The sequence below is a fragment of the Fusarium odoratissimum genome, assembly GCF_000260195.1.
Source record: "Fusarium odoratissimum NRRL 54006 unplaced genomic scaffold supercont1.8, whole genome shotgun sequence".
Classification (NCBI taxonomy): Eukaryota; Fungi; Ascomycota; class Sordariomycetes; order Hypocreales; family Nectriaceae; genus Fusarium; species Fusarium odoratissimum.
The window spans coordinates 1401247-1416728 of record NW_022158694.1 but is presented as its reverse complement, the minus strand read 5'-3'; the positions used below and the strand labels follow the sequence as shown (position 1 = coordinate 1416728).

The following is a 15482-nucleotide window of genomic DNA, read 5'->3' as shown; positions in this document are numbered from 1 at the left end:
TGATGAGACTGGGACTCGAACCCAGGAGGATTGCTCCACCAGGAAATTGGTGTTAAGGTTAACCTTAACCTGGCGCCATAACCAACTCGGCCATCTCACCGGTAATTGGATGAAAATGAAATAGCCAATTGAAATCTATACCTGCAAGCTGTCTAACTCATTCACGAACTCAGATTGTTCACGCCAACTGAGCATTTGCCACGTCACGTTTAGTAACAGAGTGAAGGGGAATATGATTTTGTCTCTGATGCCCTCTGGGAGAAGTATGACGGGGGCTGTGCAGTCAAGGGGAGGGTTGTCCTATCAACTTATGCCTCATGAATTATCCTTTAGGCACCGACCAATCACGACTATAGTCTAAGAAAGTAACTTACTTGCTCCCCTCATAGCCAACCAATATGTTCTCTCAAGTTGATATTTCGATTTCTATGCTCCCTTTTGATATAAGCACGCTGTATGGGCAGAAATTGCCACGTACTAGTCCCATACGTAAAACAAGGCGAACTAACTCTGTTGCTTCTTCAGTCTTTATTATCATGCTCTTCCAAGTGACATTGTCTCATTGGCTCATTTCTTTATGCTCTGGCAGCCTCGACCGCAGCATGCAATGTCGAATAAGCTTTCCAAGGTGACCTATCGCAGTGATTCGTGACTTATCCGTTCTGATTTTAATTCGACACGCAGTGAACTGTTCACGAACTCAACCATTTTGCTACTGACAGTCCCCTCTGAGATACCATCAGGGCTCAGGGCATACCTGTATAAACTCAAATCCCCTTCGTGTATAAATTATTCGTCTTCGTGCCATTCCGCCCCTCGGAAACTTCTCCTTATCATCACACAGACTTTCCAAGCATACTGCAAGCAAAGACTCTTTTGACACTTCTCTTTTACTTTATCTATTTCTTTGCCATTCTACTCATCGCTCTCACGTTTTCACTACTCTTCATCACTTCACCAGACTTTACGGTTCTGTGTTTTACATCCTGTCACAATGTCTAACATACCTATTCCCAGCAACAACTCATCTGAGGTTGCAGAGGATGTTGATTTCAGCTCTCTTCTACCTACCAGACTGACATCATCTTCTCGACAAAACACAGGAACTTCTATCCCACCCTCTGTGTTCACGTCAGTATCTTCTGTCTACGAATCAGCCCACACATCTATTACACCATCTGACCAAGGAGACTCTAATGCTTTAGCTGGAGGCAACACCCTCTTTGGTATTTCTTTTGGATCTGCTCCTCCCAACACTCCAGCCGATAATAATGATGGCGTCTCTCTTTCCAACAAACCGCCATCCAAGTCTGGTTGGACTGGAGAATACTCTGATCCAGGTACCCCCGCCGCTAACATGTCTAAGCTTGGCTGGACAGGAGAGTACTCGACCTCTGGTGTCGAGCCTGAACATTTAATGGCAAGACTCAGCACTGTGGCCAACAAATCAGACGATGGTTCCCACAAAACTCAGAATGGAGCGGAGGGGAGATCTTCTGGAGAGAGCTCCAGAACTAAAGGGGGTGACAATGCTTTCACTGTCAGAGACATCTTCTCTGAGGATGAAAAGGTAGCCAGACTGGCACTTCAGGCCATCGGTCGTGTCACTCCCCGTTCGGTCATGGAGTCTCTAGACGTCAGGCAAGTCAAGTCTGGTGTAGTCACTGTCACCAAGTCGCCAGCCCAGCCTCAATCTGCTGTTCTGTGCAACATTGAGGATGAATCAGTTCCCAAGGCTGAAGAGGCTGTGTTGTCTTCTCCTACTGAGCTAAAATCCGCAAAAGCCTTCAAATTTGTCAAGGGAGAAAAGGCCAGTATCATGGGTCGCATTTCTTGCTGCATGCGTGCCATCAAGATGGGCCGCAGACCCAAGCCTGGGATACCAGTCAACAAACCCAAACACGCCACTCTCTCACCAGAAAAGTCTTGTCTCAAGCCAGCTACTTCTTTGGCTGGCACTGTTCTTGATGAGATCGAGGAAGATAGCCCTCTTCAACCTGTCCCAGCACCCAAGCCCTCAAAAGGCACAAGGGTTACTTTCGATCTAGACGAGACAGCCAAGAGTGAGAAGTCCAAGTCCAAGCGCAAGAGAAAGTCCAAGTCTAAAACCAACCTCAGTTTCAACATAGCGCCATACTTCTTTAGCAAAATGAGCAATCAGGAGATCCAAGACACTTCCGATGAGAATGAAGAACTTGATGATCCCAATTCACCATTTGCAGCACAAGACTTGGAAATACAACGCCGTCTTGCAAAAGCGGACTGTTACCGCGATGCAAATGAACGCACTTCTATTATTCGGGGCGCGCTGGACTTTCTCTTGGTTGTCTCTGATAGAGTCGACACTGTTGCTGCTGATCGCATCAGTTGTCTCTTGGACAGGACTGCGGATAGGGGTCTTGGGAGCTATACTGGTGAAGAGAAGGATCACGTGAATCCTCATCAGTATGGGAATAGGGTTGATCAGAGGCTGTACCGTTCTAAGGAGACGGCTATGTCTTATTTGAGAAGACGACAGCCTCGCACTTTTATTCGCCTTGGGACTCCTTGCATGAGGGACTGTCAGCAATTCTTTTATTAATGGATATTACTTCTTCTGGGTGATATGGGATGGTTTTTGTTTGGTCTGGCGTTGGAGTTCGATGGATGAATATTTAAAGGGGATGGGATGATTGATGATACATGACAGCGGCGCCTCATATGATGAAAGGTGATTGCAATAACATAGATACCCATGTCTTTCATAAAATGGCACGTTATACTTTTTTTCCCAAACTGCTGTGACACGTAAGGTTTCTCGGTGATATGTCTGCTCTCATCGCCCCTGAACATCGCAGTACGGGGCGTTCCAGTCATTTCAGATCATCTCTCCACCTAAAGAAAGATCAGGAGGCCTGGGATGCTGTATACTGGGAGGCTGTAACCAGGGATGGTACAAGGCCAAAGAGACAATGTGTCCTATATCCACCACGTTGCTCATATCTGGGGCATTATGGTAAGTCTAGCCAAGCTTGCAGCGTCGTTACAAGACAGTGTACTGATCTTCTTTAGCAAAGAGTCTGAAACGGTCTCGTGAGCCCCTTCCCTAGATGATAAACTTTCCGAGAACTGTATTTCATCAATTTGTTGATGAAATCGTAAATGATCTTCGACCAGATTGAGGTTTCAGTGTGGAGGGAACTGCTCTTTCAGGATTGCAGACGGCCACGGAGGATCACTTGCACTTCGTGTTTGCATGTAAAAGACCTTCCCACCAGCTTGGCAACATGACATTTGTGATAACCATTGTGCTAATCGCTCGCAGTCACTGTCCCTTTGTTCGAAATGAGGTATCTAGGGGACATTGATGCCCCAAAGCTCCGTTATGTCTCGTGTCACACAACTTCAAGGAGAGAGGTTTGTCAATAGCGTATGGACATTGGACCACAATCTGCGAAACGAAGAGCGAGACAAGGGGTCCAAAGCACTCGCGCGGGTAAAAGCAGCTTCACGAAAGCGAAAGGCTTCCTTCAAGAGCGATCAACCTCGAAAGAAGATTGCTGAAAACCAGTCTAAGGAACAGAACAAGTATGAGAACAAGGCCGAATATCAAGAGGTGCCTAGTGAGGATGACGATGAAGATTTGTTTACGTTTGGCTACAGCGACGATGATATGCCAGCCAAGCTGGAGCCCAAGAGCGAGGGCAGTGACGATGGAGAAGGAATAGACATCAAGGAAGAGGACTCTAAGGATGCGTACTAGGTTTCTCAGGAGGGAGATCGTTGATACAGAGGCAGCATTTGGGCAAACCGTCATGGAATAGTGCTTGGCGATCGAGCATGATGGCGATGACATGGGGGTTCTAAGCAGAAAGTACATGCCTATTTTGGTGCATATGGGGATATTTCTGGTCAAGATTCTTGAAATATTGTTCATGCCACAACAATATTTGCTTTAATCATACTAGATCTTGCTACTATCAAAGAGAAACTAACACAGCGAGAGACTATCGCTTCACTCCTTGACTCGTGACTCTTTCATTATGTCTACCGCAGCGTCAGCTTCATCACATTCAATCCAGTGACGTGACTTGACACATTTTGATCTCAAAGGGAAAACGAGAAGGATTTGAAGATAAGTAGATCTTTTGGTTGTTACAATGATTGTTACAGCGTGATGTAGCTCTATGATGTAGTCATGTTTAGTAGACGGGTGCTACGGGACTGCTTGTCTTACTTTGTAAAGATCTCCCATGTCATAAGTAAGGATAATTGGACTTATAGTCCTCAAGATCAGGTACTTGACTAAGCACAAACAGAAATGCTCGATATTCTCAATCAACCTTTTTCTTACTCTTCTCTTCATCTTGATTGAACTCTGTAGTCGGCGTCTACTTCCTCTCCTCCCTATCGTGGTCTATACTCCGAGAATGGTATGCCGACTTGTGGAATACATACCCTCACAGAAAGTTCTCTTGGTTGCTAGCGGTCTCAGGTTATTGCATCCACATACACATCCGTGTTCCGAGTTATAAGAAGAAGTAGTAGTCTGGCAGATTTTCGAAGTTTCATTTGACTTCCGACCACTCACTCCTCACGGATCATACAAGATGTTGTACTTCCTGGACAAATAAGGATGAAGATAGGATGTAGGTGGTCTTTAGTTACGCTCATGGAGTTCCACCACATCATTTTCTGTTGTTGGAACAAATCACATAGTCTCCAGCCAAGACATGGCCGGCTTTGTATCCATCCCGCAGTTTGACATACAAGTAGGTTGATAACGACATCACCGTCCACATGTATATTCCGTAGCTGAAAGAGATCCGGATGGACGAGGCCACCGCTTTCTTCCGAGTGGTTCATTGAACGTTGAGGCTTACCAATGACGCTATGCTGGGCACAGTTTTCGGAGGCCGAGCCATCCATCGTCACTTTGGTTGTCATTGCTCAACCAGTCGCCCTATCAAGGTTGGTTTCTGTCGACGGGACTCGGTGGACTTTTGACTTCGGTCCCGAGCTAGTTTTACGCCGCTGATGTGTAACCATGTAGAGATTCTACCTGAGTTGCCTCGTCCCACCAGGGTCTCGGACGAATCTCGTCTAGCCATTGCTTTTAGACAACATTGTCATATCCCTGACACAAGTACGTAAATACAAATCGAGGCGAATATCTATAAAAGCTCGGGCATCTCCCGTTCATTCTACCTTTCTGACTACCTCACCCACAACAGTATTTCAGATCTCAAACTGTAACTTACAAAGATGCGCTTCAACACTATCACTTTATCCATTCTCCTCGCTCAGAGCACATGCCTCGCTGCTCCCGTAGACGGCATTGCCTCGTCCCCAGGCTTCTCTCTCGCTCCGAGAAGCAAGCTCGAAACTCGTGATTCCTACGATTGCAATGGAAGTGGTCTTTGCGGTACGATCTCCGTTAAAAACTGCGATGACGCCGTCAACAACCGGCTGATTCGTAACAACGACGTCAACTATGGCGCACCTGGGTAAGTCGACTCTGATCTGACAACAGGAACTATGTAGAACTAACAGCCGCTATCAGGAGCGGGAGACCGCAGACAGGTACATGCCAAGGCGCCTGCGGTATCTTCATCCAGGGGAGATCTACCTGTGCTCGCACGGGTAATCAGATCTGGTATGACTACCAGGACATCAGACGCTCTGGCTGCCGAATCTGCGGCAGTAAGCATTGGGGAGACGGATGCTTGACGACCATCAACCGTGTCAGTGGCTGCAGTAACTGAAGCCTGACGGTTTAAATATACATCAGGATCGAATGAGATATCTCACTTGTGGCTGAGAGCTTATATCACCACAGAGAACTTAGAATGGGATATCTCATTCTTGAATACAGACCCCATAGTTGAGATGTCCGGCTTTGAGCCAGTGAATGTAATCCTTGTGCTGTGTCTACTGGTCTATGCCGAAGAACTACTTTTTCCCTCCTATCTAGTCACTGGTAGCCAGCTTTTGTCACCCTCACCGGTGACACATATTGTGAAAGTCGCTAGAGGTATTGATGAGACACATCAGGTAAAGGTACTCCTCTTCTCTTGATATTATAGAACTATGCAGTAAACATCTACGTCCTCTCCCTCCTCTTAACCATGATCTGCACACCACTCGGCGGGTTATTCGCCTCAGCAATCCAATAATTCGGCGGTCTCTTCCCCTCATACTCATCCGCAAACTTAATATCATAATTCCTCAAAGCATACGCCAAGATCATCTTCATCTCAAAGTCAATAAGGAAGCGTCCCGGGCACGCATGCTTCCCATGGCCAAAGGTCAAGAACTCAGGCGACGTGGTGACAAACGTAACAGGCGGTGCTTTTTCGTCGCGGTTAGCTGCTGTCTCGCGAACCCTCGAGAATCGGAATGGATCGTATTTTAGACCGTCTTCGTAGAGTTCGTTATCGGTTTGTGCAGGGTGACCCATGAAGGAGATGATTGATCCCTTGGGGACGCGGTGACCATCTTCAGTCTTGAAGTCATCAATCATGACTTTGCGAAACACAGCGCGGCCACCGAAGGAACATAGACGAATTGACTCTCTCGCGACACTATCGGCGCGCGTCATAGCTTGGATACCACCCTTTGTCCAATTCACAGAGTCATCAGTCCCAAGAATACGGTCCATCTCATCGCGCAGAGTAGCAATCGTATTGAACTCCGCATCAGAGCCCAACACGTTCAAGAACAAGTTAACAACTTGGATCTGCGTGTTGTGAATTGATCCAAAGTTCTGAGCGACGACGCGACGAGCTAATGACTCCATGTCGTTTACTTCGTGCTGGCGATGACGCAGAGCGTAGTTGATCATCATTTGAACTTGGTCTTGCGGTTGCGGTTCGTCGGGGTGGTTGTTTATCCTGTCGAAGCGGTGTTTGAGGAGGGGGATGATCCATTTCTTCATCTTGTTTACTTTTGTCTTGACGATTTGGCCGAAGAGTGTTCCGGTTATGGGCTGTAGGATACGGGGTAGACCGCCTGTGAGACCAGCGTTCATGATGAAGAGATCGTTAGTCTCGAGCGCAAGCTGCAGGTACTCTTTATTCCGACCTAACAAATCAGCAATGTCCCAAAACAATTGACGTGATGGTTGGCTTACAGAGTGGAAGTCCAACGGTGAAGCGACTAGCGGCCTGGGCAACGATCATCTTGACTGTCTTGGTAAGGTCAATCCTCTTCCAGTTCTCCGTATCAGTACCAAACTGCTCATCAAAAACCTCATGAAGTTCATCCTTCATGTTGTTCGCAATAATCTCAATCGCACGATTCAGATCATACTTGACGACAAGACCTTGCCACGCATCAACGACATATTTGTCGTGCCCAAGGGACCATCGAACTTGGTCGACTTCAGCGAACGCTTGCTCCATGTCGAGAACGTCTTCAGGTTGGTTAAGTACGCCTTTCATTTGACTCTGTGGCAAATACACCTCTATCCTGACGCCGAAGCCTGGGATGACGACGGGTTTGCCTTTCTTGAGATACTGTGCTGGGTTAGTGGTGGTCATTGAGAGGGGAGGGAGAGTGTACTTCGTGGTATGCTTCGTAGAAGAGTGCTTGACAGTCTGTAAGGTATGCCCATCGTGTACGAAGACTAAAGCGACGAGCGCCCTTTGGTTCTCTTATAAGCGGGATATCGGGTGGGTAAGGAACACCGATGAGCTTCTCAATCACATAAATCGCAATAACCACAATGACAACAACTGAGGCAATTCCCAACGGACTCGCCAAACTAGGCAGACGAGCCAACAGGCCCAACTCAGCGCTGGACGACATCTTGAGAGAAATGAAGAACGGTCTAGCTCCCAACATGCAGCGAGGGGCCTTCTGTATTTAATCCATCGTATGCCACTGGTGCAGAGTGACGGCTGTGCATAAGCGCCTAAGCGCGGCACGGAATTCCGTCATGAGGAGTCCGTTCCACGATCAAAGACTGAAGGAATGCGCTGAAGAGGCGCGGCCATGGATGAAGATCCTTGTAGGATTGTAGATAGGGGTTTTACTACGCGGTAGTGCTGACGGCTAACGCATAATGACAAGAACTTGGCGGTTAGGTCAAAGATCCAACAGTCCAGGGAGGGGATTATAAATTCAGACTGCATCGTCATAAAACTGGCTCAATTATCTAAGTTGAAACAATCTCCTCTAGAAACTATCGGATTGCGTATCATGTCTGCATGGTCATGTCCCGTTCCTTGTTCGAAGGTGGAAGACGCGATCTGGTAGTTTGAAAGGAACTTGTTCGGCATATCGACCCCGAGATCTATCGTAAGCACTTGCTCACGCCTGATTTGAGGGTGCCTGGATGCTTGAGCCAGTGAATGCCGCAAGCTGTGCCACACCGTTTTGTAAACGAGTACGGATATCGCTGCGTTTTACCCAAAACGTTTCGTTGTCTGTTGGTTGGAGGTTTGTACAAGACATATCACCCCAACAACAAAGTGAGACAACAGTTTGCCTGGTAACGTTAGAAGAGAGCCGGGCAATTAAAAAGATGCAAAAATAACAGAATCAAGTACAATAACATCAAACAAAGCACTTATACACAGACATACCAAACCCATAATCTCAGTTTCCATCTCCCAAGAGCCTCAATCCGCGATCCAGGGTAGATCCATCTCCACATGCCATAAGGCCAGGGTGTCCCTGAAAATCCACTGAAGTTATTAACCCCTCTGCCCCTCCACGGCCCAATTCCCTCCACCAACACTGAAAATTTCTCCTCGAGCACTACCCAGTTCTCTTCACGCACATGAATCGCGATACCTGCACCATCTTCAACAAACAAGATTGAGCCCGGTTAGCTCAATCGGTAGAGCGTGAGACTCTTACGAGTACGCGATCTCAAGGTTGCGGGTTCGACCCCCGCATCGGGCTATTCCTATAAAACTATTCTTTTGCCCATCTTCTTGATGTTTATGCCGTGTAGAGTTTGGAATTAGAAGTGTAAATCCTGTTTTTTTTAATGGTGAATGGTGCTCGGTTATCTGAACTTGATACCCCTCCGTCGGAAGAGCGGGGCCGATCGGAAAAGGTGGCTCTTATCAGTTGATCATCTCCCGTCTCCATCGTCATCATCTGCGAGACACCGCTTGTTGAAGACACTCGCTCCCTGTGATACGCTTGAACGATAACTGGAGAATTGAAATCATGGCGAACGATAAACCGTATAAACCTGCGCTCATTATAGTAGACTTTCAAGAAGACTTCTGCCCGCCTGTGAGTATCCCTCTGTCGCCTATAAACATGGGGAATGAGTTGGGCATGGCTTCATGTGAAGCCATGTGGATATTCTGCAGGAATATTTGATGTCAAGACATGAGGATGTTGAAAGCTCAGCATGACTTGCGCGGAGTCTGGACACACACGTTGTTGGGTGTCATATCTCACGGCTTTCAACGCTTGCTATGAGACCATCATGTTGGTATAAGTGTACCACGCCACGCCTTCTCATCCATCACCACCTCTATTCGCCTCCCATCTCACTCAAGCCCAGCTAACATCTCCAGTCCGGCTCCCTCGCCGTCCCTTCAGGCCGCACAATCGCCTCCCCAATAAACCACCTAACAACCCTCCCCTTCCCCCTCATCCTCGCAACAAAAGACTTCCACCCATCCTCCCACATATCCTTCGCCTCAAACCACGCCTCCTCAACACCCTACACATCAACCACAACAATCCAGCACCCTGACGACCCTTCCCAGAGCTACACGACAACTTTATGGCCAACGCACTGCGTCCAAGGCACGCCGGGCTGTGAGCTGGTACCGGAGCTAGATGTCTCGCGTGTTCATGCTGTTATTGAAAAGGGCCAGGATGAGCGCGTGGAGATGTATAGTGCGTTTTATGATCCGTTTAGGGTGAGTGATAGTGGACTCGCGGGCATGTTGAGTGAACAGGGTGTTACGGATGTTTTTGTGGTTGGATTGGCAGCTGACTTTTGCGTCAAAGCCACGGCGGAGGATGCGCTGCAGGAGGGATATACCACCTGGATTGTTAATGAAGGGACAAAGCCTGTCATGCCTGATAAGTGGGAGGAGTGCAAGAGAGGCATGGAGGACAAGGGCATCAAGTTCACGTCTATTGATGGAGATGTAGTGGCGAGAGTAAAGGCATATGCATGATTTAACAAAAAAATGATTAAAATTGAATTGCGAAGTGGCACTTTAACATAACTACCATCTTCAATATTGCCATCTTTCGACGGCTGTATATGTATGTATGTATGGATGCTCTCATCTTTCCAGAATGTCCAATGCAAAAACTCCATGCTGTGTGACCATCCACTCCATCCCAGACCATGTGTGTAGTGTATCATACTCATACATGTTCTCGTCTATGTTAACTTTTTATCATCCGCTCGCCTCTACTCCTTCAAATGCAAAGTTATTCGTCTATCGCTTTGACCTCTGAATAGCAGCGGCGCTCATCGATGTTGTTGACGCTGAGCGCTCCTGGGCATTGGTCATGGCCAAGGAGACGGGTGTCATGGGAGGAGCGGGGGTGGTGCTGCGAGAGGGAGCGGCACTTCGGTTGTGCTGCATGTGAGCCCGGACGAGATGACCCGCGGCCAGGGCACTGCAGAGAGAAAGCTCGCCTGCGAGAACGGCTGCGCCGATGATGCGGGCAAGACGGCGGGCGTTGTCTCCAGGGTTGGTGGGGTGAGAGCCTCGGACACCAAGGATGTCGAGCATGGCGCTCTGAGGCTCGAGGATGGTACCACCACCAAGAGTTCCGACCTCAAGCGATGGCATAGAGACGGAGATCTGAAGAGCTCCATTGAGGCTGTAAATGTTAGCGTGTGTTCGGCTTGATTTCTGGGACAAACTTACTTCTTCATGATGGTGATACAGTTGGCGCTCTCAACAACCTGAGCAGGGTCCTGACCAGTGGCCAGGAAAATAGCAGCGACAATGTTGGCAGCGTGGGCGTTGAAACCACCGACTGAGCCAGCCATAGCGGAACCGATCAGGTTCTTGGCAACGTTGAGCTCAACAAGAGAGTCGACATCGCTCTTGAGAACGCTGCGAACAACCTCACCGGGGATGATGGCCTCAGCAACAACACCCTTACCACGTCCGTCGATCCAGTTGAGGGCCGCAGCCTTCTTATCCGTACAGTAGTTACCAGAGACAGAGATGATCTGCATGTCGTCGAAACCTCCATCGTTGGCCATGACGCTCAGAGCGTGCTCGACACCCTTGGAAATCATGTTCATACCCATAGCGTCACCGGTGGTGGTCTTGAATCGAATGTACAGGTTGGTACCAGCAAGAGCAGTCTTCATGGACTGGAGACGGGCAAAGCGACTAGTGGAGTTGAAGGCCTTCTTCATCATATCCTGACCAGCCTCAGAGTCAAGCCAGAGCTTGGCAGCACCAGCGCGCTCAAGAGTCTCGAAAGCAACACAAGGGCCACGAGTCATACCATCAGCAGTGAGGACAGTGATAGCACCGCCACCAGAGTTGATGGCCTTGCAACCTCGACTGGCACTGGCAACCAAGACACCCTCAGTAGTGGCCATAGGGATGAAGTAGCTCTGTCCATCAATGACGAGAGGACCAGCAACACCGACGGGCAGAGGCATGTATCCAATGACGTTCTCACAGCATGCGCCGAAGACGCGCTCCCAGTTATAGTTCTCGTAAGGTAGCTTGGATCGGTCGAGCGAGTGGGTAACATCGGTGGTGGCCTTGTTACGGGCGATAATGCTTCGTCGGATCTTAACAGCGCGGGTGAAGTCACCGAGGGTCTTCTCAAGTGCGTAACCAGGAATCTTGCCACGCATAGAGAGGGAAATAACTTCCTCGTCGGTCATCTCGCGGACGCGCTTCTCGGACAGGAGCTTCTCGAGTTCTTCATTACTTCGGTTGGGCAGGTTGGCAGGGCGAGCCTTGGTCATGTGAAGACCCTCGGCCTCGTCGTCGGTAATAGCAGGAGTGCTGGGCTGGGTTCGCATAGGAGTGGGAGGAACGTATTCGCCGAGAGGAAGAGTAGCGGAGCCGGTGTCGTTGAACTGCTGCGCACGGGCGAGCTCGTTTCGGTCGATGCTGTGCTCAGGGACATTGGGGTCCTTGATTCCCCAGCGAGCGACGTTGAAGAGGTAGCCGTTAAGAGCGACACTGAGAGCAAGGGCAATGACAATCCACTTGGACAGAACGGGATCCTCAAGAGACTTGAGAATACCGCCAACCATGCGGCCGCCGACACCGTAGCCCTGGAAGTGGTGGTGGAAAGCATCGTTGTAGGCAGGGCTGTTGGCAGCAGAACCTAGGGCGTAGTGGATCGAAGGGTACTCGAGCTCGTACTTGATGGGAGTCAAGACAGTGACCAAGGTAGGTCGGTTGTTGGCCTTGGCGGTAGCGAGGATAGCATCCAGACCGTTGGAGGCAACCTTGAAGGGGTCAACGGAGAGAGGAGCGATGACGCCGCCCAGACTGCTGGCCCAAGTTCGGATGGTGGACATAGAGCTGGGGTTGCGGAATGGGATCGAGCAGATGTTGACAATGTTGACGAAGATGAAGCCGAGAATCATCAAGACCTTGAACTTGGGAATGCTGCTGCTCTTGCGGCCGAACAGAGAGGTGTCGCCCTTGACGCGGTTCAAATCATCATCACCCTTGGCGACGTTCTCGGCAACACGGCGGCTGACACCATCATCCTCAAGGGCCATACGCATATCAACATGGCGCTTGATACGGTTGATTTCAAGCTTGATGCTGAGAATGGCAGTGTAGAAAGTGAAGAGGAGGATGAAGTCGAAGAACAGGGTCCAGGCGGCCAAGAAGCAGAACTGCTGAAGACCACCCTGAACACCAGAAGCAGCACCAATGACGAGAATGACGATCTCAATAGCGTAATCGCGGATGATCTCGAAACCCTTCTCCTTGATGGCGGCCTGAACAGCGTATTGAATCATGTTCTGCATGGAGCGCTCAGGAGATCGCTTGCCAGACTTGGAGTTCTGAGCCTGGATTCGTCGATGCTCAATGGCGTGGGACATGACGGCACGGGTGAGAACAATGTTCTTCTCGAATCCAATGGTGACAACCAAGAAGGGGAGACCCTCAGACAGAAGTATGACGCTGATGGGAACACCCAGCTTGGTAGTGACCACAAGACCAAAGAGGAAGGCAAAGACAGAGGAGAACAGAGTGCAGACACCGAGCCAGAACTTGGAACCCATCTTGCGCATAGAGAGGAAGAGGGAAACAAAGGTCAGGTGCATAGCGATATAACCAAGAAGCATGATGACAATATCGAGAGTCTCGGCGTTCTTGAGAAGGTCGACGAACTCAGTCCAAGCATTGCTGACCCACTGGACAACGCTGTTGCGGGTGTTGACCTTGGCAGCCTTCATGATCCATGTTTTCTTCTCGCGTCCGTGCTTGGTCTCAATCTCGACGGCATCTTCGTTGGGAATCTCCTGGGCAGCAGCCAGGAACTCGGGGCCCTCAGAGTAGGGAAGAGCGTAGGCGAGAATGCTGTCCTGGGAGTAGGCGGTGAACGGGTTCTCGGTAGAGGGAAGAGACGTAATAGACAGGTTCTGAGGGATAGGTACGTGGTGAGAGCGAGGAGCAGTGCTGGAGGATTCGGCGGAGAGGCTGTCGGGGAAGACAAGAGTCAGGAGGGCAAGGTGGTCGGCATCCGAGCCAGCATCGGGAACGGCGTCCTGCTCGACGGCCTTCCAGTTCCAAGCAGTCTCAGGTCCTGCGCGTAGGACTCTGCTACCCTCAACGAGGGTAGACCAATCGGCCTTGCCAAGAGTAGCACTTTCAACGTCGGTGTTAAAGAGGCTCTCCTGAAGAAGGCCGACGTATGAGGTGCTCGCGAGGACGGCGACAACGACGACGGTATGGATCGGGTGAGAGCACGCGAGTCGGGAGAGGAACTGGGCGATGGGCGTAAGTCGCTTGGAGGCCCATGACGGTGTAGTTTTTTCGGTGACGGGCGCCTCGCCGCGGAAGCGCTTCGGCAGAAGAATCGAAGCCATGATGTTGGATTCGATTCGAAGATTAGAAGGGTTATTCGTCGATATCGTTTACCACATTGATTTTGGTCTAAGCGCAGGTGTAAGTCCGGGGAAGAAGAAAAGATCTGGAGAAAAGGCGGGTATTTGAAGTAGCCATTGGCAACACCACAACAAAGAAATGGGTGCAGCGACGGAGCAGATGACGAGTATGGGTGAGGCTTAGGCAGATAAAATGTATTACTTACATTCCCTGAGTGACAGTTCTATTACTTCCAACTATTCAAGGCGGATGACCCAGAAACGCGGTGGGAGGTGGAGGGGCAAGGCGTTGAGGCCTAGCTGAGCTGGGGACAGCCACAGAAAAAAAAGGGACGAATCAAAGGAGGCGACGACCACCAACTCGACAAGGCAACAGAGAAAGGAATACTCTCTGATGTGAGAAGGGAAGCGATTACGACGGGAGAGGGGGGAATAGAAAAAAGAGAAGGAAGAAAAAAAGAGGTAAAAGGGGGTCAAGAGGGTGTGGAGGGAGATTGAGATTGATGGGATGGTCCAAGAAGCGGGAAATGATGGAGACCGGAAGAAAGTGGAGGGATATTCAAACTGTCGGTCGGAGGGTCGTAGGATCATAGGCAGTCTAGGCGGAGGACGCCTGTTCTGTTAGGGGACTCAACGTTTAACAAACGACCTAACGTGAGCATCCAATTAATACCGGTACAGTAAAGCCGAGAACTAATCTTGTTGTGGAGAAGGCCCTTGATCTCTTTTTTCTCAATGTAAAATGGCGGCGCTGTCACTGAAATTACGGAATAGAGTCCAGAAAAAAGAGATCAAAATGTCATCACCATTTCTTGAAATCAGAGTCTGAGTGGCCAATTGGACTACAAGTGCATGTAATAAACCAATCGGACAGCTTGTGTCATCACGGTACATTACCACAAGCTGCAAGATTCCGCGCCGAGCATAAGATTTACGGATGAGTACCTTGTCTGTATGCACCGCTGGGAGAGGGCCGCTGTTAGTGGCTTGCAGACACTGGTGTGGCGTATCGACCGCGTGGGCTACAGGGAAGACCTTGACTCCTTTCAGGGCGATCATAATGCGAGTAATTGACTTCAAAAAAAGTCAGTTGACTTCTAGAAGAATACAGCTTTCTCAAGATATTGTTCTCAGCACGGGCTTGAGGTGTCTTCCACCAACTGTGCTACCACAACTTCTTCTTTGTCAAATACCGCATGAATGCAAAGAGCCAAACGACTGTAACCATGCCACGATCTGACAGTCCAAAATGGAACCCTCTTTCACTTCCATGATGCTTGTCACCTCTTTTAATCTTATCTCCCCTAGCTTCCCTTTCGTAATCGTAAAAACCGAATACGCAAATAACCACCATCACTGTCGTCACCGACAATTAAATGATGAATAATTACAGCCAATTTCAGTATTGATCTGGTATTACGCGTGGTCTTTTTCAGCTCTCCTTGGATTTCTTGATGAT

The 15482-nt window shown here is 49.3% G+C and overlaps 6 protein-coding genes and 2 non-coding genes across 11 annotated transcripts; 5 read left to right on the top strand and 3 right to left on the bottom strand.

Moving 5' to 3' along the window:
- FOIG_06305 lies at window positions 1-100 on the bottom strand. Its single transcript has one exon. It is a non-coding gene; the product is annotated as a tRNA-Leu (tRNA).
- Window positions 101-994: 894 nt separating this feature from the next.
- Window positions 995-2581, top strand: FOIG_06304 (uncharacterized protein; the record flags this gene model as incomplete). The annotated part of the gene is made up of 1 exon (XM_031205350.1): window positions 995-2581. One exon carries the CDS (start codon window positions 995-997, stop codon window positions 2579-2581), a length of 1587 nt encoding a protein of 528 aa, XP_031065599.1.
- A 783-nt stretch (window positions 2582-3364) lies between these two features.
- FOIG_06303 (uncharacterized protein) lies at window positions 3365-3742 on the top strand (the record flags this gene model as incomplete). Its single annotated transcript, XM_031205349.1, has 1 exon — window positions 3365-3742. The coding sequence occupies one exon, from the start codon at window positions 3365-3367 to the stop codon at window positions 3740-3742; it is 378 nt and encodes a 125-aa protein (XP_031065598.1).
- Window positions 3743-5244: 1502 nt separating this feature from the next.
- Window positions 5245-5744, top strand: FOIG_06302 (uncharacterized protein; the record flags this gene model as incomplete). The annotated part of the gene is made up of 2 exons (XM_031205348.1): window positions 5245-5486; window positions 5543-5744. The coding sequence occupies 2 exons, from the start codon at window positions 5245-5247 to the stop codon at window positions 5742-5744; spliced, it is 444 nt and encodes a 147-aa protein (XP_031065597.1).
- An 83-nt stretch (window positions 5745-5827) lies between these two features.
- Window positions 5828-7857, bottom strand: FOIG_06301 (uncharacterized protein). The gene is made up of 3 exons (XM_031205347.1): window positions 7543-7857; window positions 7112-7496; window positions 5828-7062 (listed from the first exon to the last, which is right to left on the bottom strand). Exons 1-3 carry the CDS (start codon window positions 7822-7824, stop codon window positions 6083-6085), a joined length of 1647 nt encoding a protein of 548 aa, XP_031065596.1. The 5' UTR covers window positions 7825-7857; the 3' UTR covers window positions 5828-6082.
- A 772-nt stretch (window positions 7858-8629) lies between these two features.
- FOIG_06299 (uncharacterized protein) lies at window positions 8630-10867 on the top strand. 2 transcript variants are annotated; one of them, XM_031205346.1, is made up of 3 exons: window positions 9102-9231; window positions 9522-9872; window positions 9964-10176. In XM_031205346.1, the coding sequence occupies exons 1-3, from the start codon at window positions 9163-9165 to the stop codon at window positions 10108-10110; spliced, it is 567 nt and encodes a 188-aa protein (XP_031065595.1). In that variant the 5' UTR covers window positions 9102-9162; the 3' UTR covers window positions 10111-10176. The 2 variants fall into 2 exon arrangements, with proteins under 2 accessions (XP_031065594.1, XP_031065595.1); XM_031205345.1 differs by having other exon boundaries at window positions 8630-9231; window positions 9522-10867.
- On the top strand, window positions 8807-8889 carry FOIG_06300. The gene has a single exon. It is a non-coding gene; the product is annotated as a tRNA-Lys (tRNA).
- Window positions 9261-14769, bottom strand: FOIG_06298 (3-hydroxy-3-methylglutaryl-coenzyme A reductase). 3 transcript variants are annotated; one of them, XM_031205342.1, is made up of 3 exons: window positions 14230-14769; window positions 10845-14072; window positions 9261-10797 (listed from the first exon to the last, which is right to left on the bottom strand). In XM_031205342.1, exons 2-3 carry the CDS (start codon window positions 14003-14005, stop codon window positions 10407-10409), a joined length of 3552 nt encoding a protein of 1183 aa, XP_031065591.1. In that variant the 5' UTR covers window positions 14006-14072; window positions 14230-14769; the 3' UTR covers window positions 9261-10406. The 3 variants fall into 3 exon arrangements, with proteins under 3 accessions (XP_031065591.1, XP_031065593.1, XP_031065592.1); XM_031205344.1 differs by having other exon boundaries at window positions 9261-14072; XM_031205343.1 differs by lacking the exon at window positions 14230-14769 and having other exon boundaries at window positions 10845-14171.
- Between the last annotated feature and the right edge of the window lie 713 nt (window positions 14770-15482).